At 41.8% G+C, this 9,569-nt stretch overlaps 1 protein-coding gene across 1 annotated transcript; it reads left to right on the top strand.

Moving 5' to 3' along the window:
* Positions 1–1,525: 1,525 nt before the first annotated feature.
* Positions 1,526–6,437, top strand: LOC125506719 (sucrose-phosphatase 2). The gene is made up of 9 exons (XM_048671459.1): positions 1,526–1,807; positions 3,367–3,435; positions 3,535–3,834; positions 3,932–4,033; positions 4,174–4,368; positions 4,460–4,747; positions 4,928–5,114; positions 5,946–5,992; positions 6,089–6,437. The coding sequence occupies exons 2-9, from the start codon at positions 3,376–3,378 to the stop codon at positions 6,176–6,178; spliced, it is 1,269 nt and encodes a 422-aa protein (XP_048527416.1). The 5' UTR covers positions 1,526–1,807; positions 3,367–3,375; the 3' UTR covers positions 6,179–6,437.
* The last annotated feature ends 3,132 nt before the right edge of the window (positions 6,438–9,569 follow it).

The raw sequence follows: 9,569 nt of genomic DNA, 5'->3' as shown, positions 1-9,569 counted from the left end.
GACCAAGGGGGCTGGGGTATTGAGTTACTTGAAATTAAAAATAGATGTTTGTTAAGTAAATGGCTATTCAAACTATTACATGAGGCAGGCATTTGGCAAGAACTCTTATGCAATAAATACTTTTGTGGTAAAACATTGGCCAAGTTACTCCAAAACCATCCGACTCTCCATTTTGGAGAGGATTACTTGCGGTTCAGAAGGACTTCTTCTCATGTAATTCCTTTTGTTGTGGGGAATGGTTAGGCCCCCACTTTTGGCACGACATTTGGCTTGGGGATAGGCCATTATCGGTTCAATACCCCTCTCTCTTTAGCATTGCGTTGAACCCCTCTCTCTTTAGCATTGCGTGTAATAAGCATGTCTTAGTGGCTGGCGTTTTAACTAATGCTCCACTGATAAACATTGAGTTTGTGTAAAAGGTCTTTAACATGCGGTAAAATGGACCACCTGGCTGGATTTAGTGGAAAGACTTAGGGGTGTATCTTTATCTATTGATGATGATACGTTCAGGTGGCAGTTGACTCCATCTGGAGCAATTTCAGTTAAGTCTATGTGTATTGATTATATGAATGAGCATACACCTTTGCTACTAAAGTATTTGTGAAAACTAAAAGTTTCGTTAAAGATTAAAATCTTCGTGTGTTTTGTCAATCGGAAAGTTATTCTCACAAAAGATAATCTAACCAGGAGACGCTGGAACGGCTGTATAAGATGTGCCTTTTGTATGAAACTTTAGAGCATTTGTTTATCTCTTGTTCCTTTGTTCGTAACATTTGGCGGCTTGTGTATTATTTTAATACTCCACCTCCTATCACTATTGCTCATATGTTTGGAACATGACTTTTCGGGGAAAACAAGAAAACTAAAGTGCATATTTGCATTGACGTGTCTCCATTTATTTGGGCTATATGGAATTGCCGAAATGATGTGGTGTTCAGCAAGGTTTGGGTGCTCATTTTTTATAGATTGTTCACAGTGGCGGAGCCAGAAAAAGTCGATCGAGGGGGCCAAATGACGGTGAATCAGATTGGGGAGGGCCAAACCATTGGAAGAGAGGCATTTAGAAGCAACTAATGACTAATTTTACACTGTTCATAAGCAAATTATCAACAAATCTTGGATGTTAGGGGGGCCTGGGCCCCTGCTGGCACCCCCTGTCTCCGCCATTGGTTGTTCACCGTGCTACGTACTGGATCATCATGTGGTCCTTTCTCCTACAACCCGGCCAGCGGGTTCTTATGAATTCTGGATATACTCAACTGATGAGGGTCTGATCGTTCGGCCTATATTCAACCGGGGTGACTGACAACATGCTAGAAGATTACACTATGTTTAGCCTTGTCATTCTAGCATTTTTCCGGTGACCGATTCATGTAGCCACTTTAGCCATTGTAATTTCGATTTACTTTTCATACTCTTATATATCTCTAAATAAAACTATATAATAAAAAGTTGTGTATATCGCTCTGATGTAAAAGGCGGGACGCGCGGTTGGGGCGGTGGACAGAAGGGAGAGACGAGAGATGGGTCGGGTGACGGAGAGCGTTTTCCGATCCGGAAGTGGGCAGTGGTTCACCTCTCCTCACGGGCTGGCTCACCCCCCCACGATCGATCTCCCCTATTTCACCGCCAACCGCACGAACCCCATCCCTCCTCGCCTCTTCCTTTCTTCCTCTCTGTGGCGGCGGTGGAGCAGCGGGTCGGCGCTCTCACCAAGCAGCGGTGGATACCGGCGGTTCGCGCGGCGCGGCGGCGGGGACCAGCGGCAGATCGGCCGTGCGGCGCCAGGCCCTCGGGCTCCGTCAAGGTATGAATCCGCCCGCCTCAACTCCTCCCTCGCGTACCGCGAATCTCGACCCGATCTCGGCCAGCAGCAGATTGAGATCGAGAGGATCCCGATCTTGAGAGGGGATGATTCGAAATAAACAGGCCCGTCTTTCATTACTTTTTATATATAATATGGTTCTGTTGCATGCTTGCAATCTGTTTGATTTTGCTGCTGTGCTGTCTGTTCTTGTCCAATATGTAGTATTCAGTGGGTTAGCAATATGTTTGTTGGTGCTAGCTATATTTTCATTTTGATAGCTAGAATACGAGGCATTGTGCATGGTCAAGAGCATGAGTAAAAATAAAAGGAGGAAAAGGATGATTAGAGCATCTTCACCCCGAACGAACCCCCAAAGGCCCAATGGGGGTCCAAACTGAAAAAACGGCCGCACCGGGCAACTCCCAAGTGTCTGGGCCGAGCCAAAATTTGCCCGGCACCCCCCGGAGCCACCCTCCAAACTTGGTGACAGGCTCGGGGTGCAAAGAAATGGTGGAAATAAAGCATTGCGGGTTTTGTGGCAGTTAATGAGAACCTTAATCGTCTCTTTTCCAATTATCCCCTGGCTAGATATGATCTCCATCATTTCTTTGCTGAGCTGTCTTTAGTCAAAACACCGGTTTTTATTTTCAAAGTAGTAAAAAAACTATGTTCTTAACCTTTAATAATCATTTCGAAAAACAGATGGATATGCCATTGGATGGGCCGGAGATGCTGAGATATGGTATCTTGTGGTACCCGTCGATGTGTCGATACAAGGGAACGGTTGCAGCCAAGGCGCGGGGGCCTCACCACCAATGAAGTTCGTGAGGAAGAAAGGCGCTCGTCCATCTCTCCTGAAACAACCACTCGCCACCCGTCTCTCCTCCCACGCACCACAACCCTTCCTCTTCCCCTGGCGACGACTTCGTCGATTGAACACAATCTACGCCAAACATGCCTCCGGATCTCGCACGCCACCTCGAAGGGGACCCTCCCATAGCTGCCGTCCTCCTGTGCCGTTCGCCTAGACTGACGTGGAGTGGGGATCAATCCGGGCTTGGTTTGCTTTCTATCGCTGGTGACGAACACTAACCTGCTTGGATTGTTCTTAACATTCTGGTAGGGTGTGTTGCTCGTCCAGATTCTAGAGCCAGCGATGCTAACTACCTGGCCTGTAGCATCCTAGCAGTATCAAAACACAATTGAATCACACTTCTATGTTAGCACTGATTGTATGAGAATTTGATTGTAAATGTTCTCTTAAAACCGGACAATGTGTTTCTATTTCACATTTGAGTGCGTCCATGATCTGAGTTGGGTGTGATAGTTTATATTCTTAAATCTTGAGACAGTTCATAGCATGCAGCAAACCAGCAGTGGAAACATTAGGATGAGTATATAAGAACTACTCTTTTACTTGCTGCTTCGACTGCCTGTGAAAGTCTGGGTTCGTAGTTAATGATGTCAATGGCACGAATAGAACTTTTCTTGATGTTTTATGCACCCAAGATCTTCCCTTCGAGTCTTGATTCCTCACAGAAGGACAGCCATCTTTGCAGGTTGCTAAAATGGATAAGCTCAAGGGCTCTGCGCGTCTTATGATTGTTTCAGATCTCGATCACACAATGGTGTTTGTCTAAACTCGCAGCTTGGATTTTGTCCAGAGATAATTGTAACTTTTTTGTATGACCAACTAATTTGAAGTTTCTTGGGTTTCAAACTTTCAGGTTGATCATCATGACGAAGAAAACTTGTCTTTGCTTAGGTTTGGGGCCCTTTGGGAGTCTGTTTACTGTCAGGATTCTCTTCTTGTCTTTTCAACAGGAAGATCACCTACTCTGTATAAGGAATTGAGGAAAGAGAAGCCTATGCTAACTCCAGACATCACTATTTTGTCTGTGGGCTCTGAGATAACTTATGGTGAAGCCATGGTCCCTGATCATGGCTGGGAGGAATATCTGAACAATAAGTGGGACAGGAATATTGTTCTTGAGGAGACAGCTAAGTTTTCTGAGCTGAAGCTTCAGGCATGTTCGATTGCTAAACAGCTACTTCCCCTAATTAATAATCATTTTGATCTCTATACAAATAACACTTTATTGTCATTCACTTGCATGAATGCAGGTAGAGACAGAACAGCGTCCACATAAGGTCAGCTTTTTGGTTGACAAGAAGAACGCTCAGGGAGTGATCAAGTCTCTCTCCGAGAAGTTTGAGAAACGTGGGGTGAGGCAGCATGCTTACTTTTTTTCTAAGAGGCAGCATGTTTACTGATGTTGTTAGGTGTTAGTTTTTCGTAATATATTCTTTAAGAATCATGGTTTTTTGGAATTTGTGTGGTTAACTACTATATTTACTGTAAACAGGTAGATGCGAAAATAATCTACAGTGGTGGCCAGGATCTTGACATATTAGCTCAAGGGGCTGGAAAGGGTCAAGCACTTGCATATTTGCTCAAGAAGTTAGGTTCATGCGGAAAAACACCCAACAATACTCTTGCTTGTGGTGACTCTGGTAATGATGCAGAATTATTCAGTATCCCTGGTGTACATGGTGTCATGGTCAGTGTACAATAACTTGCATGATGTGTCTATTAAAGTTCAGGCGTGAATGAATGTGAGTTTACTGCAACTCTATGTTCTAAAATGTTAGGTTAGCAATGCCCAAGAGGAACTACTCCAGTGGCATGCAGAAAATGCGAAGGATAATCCTAAGATAATTCATGCAACTGAGAGGTGTGCTGCTGGTATTATTCAAGCTATTGGGCACTTCAAGCTAGGACCTAATGTTTCTCCAAGAGACGTTGAGTTTCCTTACATCAAGGAGGACCCTTTCAAGCCTACAGCGGCCATTGTGAAGTTCTATGTTCTGTACGAAAAGTGGCGTAGAGCTGATGTTCCAAAGGCTGATTCAGTTATACAGTACTTCAAAAACATCACAGTATGTATATGGTTTTCCACTTCCATATACACTTAAACAGTTTGGTTAGCTTTTGTGTAAATTTCTCCCCTCTCCCATCTCAGTTTCTCGAGCTTTCTAATTCTGAGAAAATGCCATATTTTCGTTAATATTTTCTTAAGCTTTCAGATTATTTATTTATTTATTTATTGTGGGTGCTAGGATGCAAATGGAGTTATTATTCATCCGTCTGGGGTTGAACTTTCGATCCATTCATCCATTGATGAGCTGGCTTCATGTTATGGTGACAAACAAGGGAAAAAGTACCGATCATGGGTGGACAGACTAGTTATCTTGCAGACTGCTTCTGACAGTTGGCTTGTGAGATTCGACTTGTGGGAGGCAGAAGGTGAGTTGTTATGAATCTGCAAAGTATTATACAGTTACTGCGTTGAGCAACTCAAACTTTAACAAAAAATGCTATTTAATACATTTTGTTCAGATGGCAGTATCTTTTTACCCAGTTTGTATGTGCTCAATCAGAATTCTTGTTTTATTTATAGATAGTGTCATTTATAGTTTACCTTTATTACTTTGCGCACATATCCTTTTTTTGCCTGTTGCGAAACAATGACCGCATCATTCAGTTACAGAAAAGTACAATGCTAAATTTACAGTGTGGACTGTTGTATAACTCTATTCTGGCCAGATATTATGGACTTACTGGTTATAGTATGAAGTGATCTAGATAGTAGAAGTTGACTGAAACATGAATTCCTTTACTACATATGTAAACATGAATGACCACTTGATGATAATGGCCATAGATTCAAAGTCCTTTGCAAAAGGACAACCCGTGGGTTGGGGGTCATTTGTTGTTGAGCAATCAGTAGTTATATCCTGAGTCAGTTGGGGATGTCGAAAATCAATCTTGGTCTATGATTAATGGAAAATTGTGCTTCAAGCTAGTTAAAATGATCTGGCTACCTGATTTGGCATGTTCCCTTCCTAACAAAGAGGTATGGGGACTTTAGCATGGCTTTGGCCGGTTGATCGATTCTATCTGATGGACATGATTCTCTGATTCTACCTAATGGAGGGCATAGCACATAACCTGTGGGACAGTGACGTGGATTTCAAAGTTTTTTCGTCCTGTGGGACAGCACGCTCCCGTTATCTTGATAAACCTTATTTTAGCAAATCATCCTCAGCTGAATGTTTGATGCGCTGCTATTTTCAGGTGCTGCGTGGGCGTGCTGTTTTACAACTCTTGCACTGAATGTAAAGGTATATATATATATCACTTGTGTTGAGCCAAAACCTGACCTGACCCACTCGTATTTTGGAAATTTTAACACGGGTTGTTTTCGTGATGTCACTCAGCCTGAAACCCCTGGGGGTTTTGTGGTAACACACATCCACAAGACATGGCGTAAAGAATATCCCGGGGTCGAGCAGTCATCCAAACTCTAGACTGGACCGCCACCGCCGGCGCACGGGAAGGAGTTTTTCTTCTTCTTGAGGATCAAATAAGAAATCGTAGCGAAAGCATGAGAATTTCTTTTACTTGTTCATAATGTTAATAATAAGTGCTCCCAGACACATATACTGGGCTGGATGATGTCTACGGAGGTCTCTTGATGCCTTTGGCTAATGCTTACTGTCATGAGAGGCTAAACTGAAGTAAATGACCCCAGTACCAGTATATACTAGTTCGATGTGCTACTCGTCATTATTCAGTGTTCTTCCATATACATTCATTTTTATCCATTTCTGCGACAACCGGACGACATGAATGACGGGAGCTTGGCTCCGGCCCTATTGGAAAATATCAGGTGATACCAACACTTAGGTGATACCATGATACGGGCTTCTGGGAGTCGTTGGATCTCAGATCCGACGGCTCCCCGAAGTTCTTAAGCATTTTGCAAAAAAGTTATCCGGGAGTCTTAAAATTTCGCATAGGTACAATTGACTTCCGGGAGCCGTTGGATCTGAGATCCAACGGCCCGGAAGCCCGTATCATGGTATCACCTAAGTATTGATATCATCTGATATTTTCCCTGGGATGCGTCTGCGGGAACAAATTTGAGAAAGGGGAACTTTCTTGAATTTGTGAACAAAAAACAAAAATGTTTATATTTTTAAAACTTCCAGAACATTTTTTGAATTTGTGATTTTTTTTGAAAAACATGAACTATTATTGAATTTGTGAACAAATCTGGAAAGCTGGAATATTTTTTTCAATTCCCAAACATTTTTTGAATCTTGAGAACAAATTTTGAAATGGTGACCAATTTTAAAAAATCTTGAACAAATTTGGAAGCGCGAACAATTTTTTAAAGCATGAACATTTTTGAATCTTGAGAACATATTTCGAAACGGAGAGAAATTTTGAAAAATTCCGAACAAATTTGGAAGTCCGAACAATTTTTTAAAGCACAAACATTTTCTGAATCTTGAAAACATATTTTGAAACAGAGAGAATTTTGAAAAATCCTGAAAAAATTTGGAAGGGCTAACATTTTTTGAATATGTGAACAAAAAATTGAAATTCAGTACATTTTCTGAATTTCAGAACTTTTGTACTTTTTTGTGTAACGAGAACAAATTTTGAATTTTGAGAACATTTTTTGGAAACACGAACAATATTTAGTTTTTTGTTTTTTAAAGGACAAGAAGAAAAGAAAAGGAAATAAAAAAGAAAATCATAAACATTTGTAAAACTACGAACATATTCTGAAAAAGAAAAATAAACTTGAAAAAGAAAATGAAACAAGAAACAAAAAACGAAAAAATGAAAAAGAAACAGAAACGAAAAAAGAGAAATAAAAAAATAATAGAAAGCCGAAAAAGAACCAGAAAAAATGATATAGGAAAAAAACCGGTTCAGGGAACCTTCTGGAAGGTTCCCAAAACCGGTTTGGACGCATTATGTGTGGGCCGGCCCATTTCTGTCGCTCGCTGCGCTGCCCCTGTGCGATCGCTCGACGGTTTGCCGCAGCGAGCGGCGAATAGGATTTTCCGCCTATAGGTGCTCCCGGTGCTTGGCTCCAGCCACTGGCGGAGCTTCAGCAAGGCTACATGGGCCATGGCCCGCCCAGCTTTGCACCACATCCTCCTATTATAGCCGGTCCATGGGCCGGGGAAAAACCAATTTCATGCAATTTGGCCTACCCAGCCCGTCCAGGAATTTGCTGCAAGCTCCGCCATTGGCTCCAGCCATGGCGGTGGCCAGGTGCCGCGTCGGCTAGCGGCTGATGGGTCACCGACAGGTGGGCCAGCGCCCATTTTAGCAGCAGATATGTGGACCACTGACCACCTCGGCCGACTAGTCTTTGCCATGTCAGCCCTTACACGTGGGTCTGACTAGTCAGATTCGATGTTAGTTGTGCTATCAATGTACTTTTCGTCGGTTAAGGGTGGTGTTCTTCTGAAGCGACTGCATGCCTTACTTGTTATGGTTTTGCGTCAATAAAGCACTAAAACAGTAATAACAATATTATCATTTGCTCGTTGTTAAATGGGTTTTCGGGGTCTACAACATTTCATTTTCATCTTGCGTGGCACATGTGTGACATGATCGCTTAACATCCTTTGCGGCGGAACCATGTATTTCATTAATAGAAAATCAATGTTTTTGTGAGTAAGAAAAAATCAAGTTACATAAACACGTGAAAACTAAAAGCCTGATCAGGAAAAAAGTCGTTTGTCCTGAAAATTTTGCAGGTAAAACTATAAAAGATAAAAAAAATTACAAATATATCCCTAATGTTTTAAGAAACAAAGCTAAAGAGAGAATTAGGTGCAGCAATTAGAGCAGTGTATGCAAATATATGGGTATACACTATCATTCATGCAATATTTAAAAGTCAATTCAAAGGATTTTTTAACTAGAAAGAGTTTTTTGTTAATTTAAAATTTTGTCCATTAATATGTATTACAACTGCATGACAAGGAATATTGTAACTATTATTTATAAACATTGTCATGCAGCTAACTATGATGTCTAAGTAATAGAAAATTATACAAATTAAAATTTTAATATGGTATAATTAGTTCAAAAAAGTATAAAAGTTTGGTATAAAAAATAATTGGTTTACATAACCTCAGATCACAAAATGGTTTGAAACGACTATGAGTAAAACTGCTTCTAACAGCCAGCCAATGGCAAGATAGGTAAATAACTTGTACTTCATGCAATTTTGTAGCCCCAAATATCAGAAGAAGTTGTAGCAACAACATCAGCATAATTATGCTGCATCATACCCTCCCTTGTCCTCGTTCTTGTTATGGAGGTAGAATAAAAAATTGACAATGAGCTGCACCATTGTGGTCACGGTGGCCGTAATGTTGGGCATTTACCACTAGCCACAAGCCACAAATTGAGAAATCACTTACGATATCCATGATCATTGCGATAACGAACATGGTCGTGTTGTAAGTGGTTGCGATGATGCCAAACACCTTTGGGATGCAAACCTTTGTGACCAACATAAACACAACCATCAACAGGGCCAGTAACGCAAAAAATGCCACAACCACGACCAGCTGCTTCACGGTCCTTGGCGCATGACGGCGCCGACAATACATAAGAACAAGGACATGCACGCGCCTGCATCACTATCCCGATGCCGTTAACCACTAGCACTGGCATCGAGCCGAGCATGGAGAGGGATGACAAAGACGATCTAGGCAGCGCATCCCAACATCATGGAAAAGAATGTGAGTGCTCCTTTCTGCTGTTGGGGAACGTAGCATAAATTCAAAAATTTCCTACATGTCACCAAGATCTATCTATGGAGTCATCTAGCAACGAGGAAGGAGTGGATCTACATACTCTTGTAGATCGCGCGCGGAAGCG

Source organism: Triticum urartu, chromosome 5 (genome assembly GCF_003073215.2).
Source record: "Triticum urartu cultivar G1812 chromosome 5, Tu2.1, whole genome shotgun sequence".
Lineage (NCBI taxonomy): Eukaryota > Viridiplantae > Streptophyta > Magnoliopsida > Poales > Poaceae > Triticum > Triticum urartu.
This window is presented reverse-complemented; position numbering and strand designations above follow the sequence as displayed.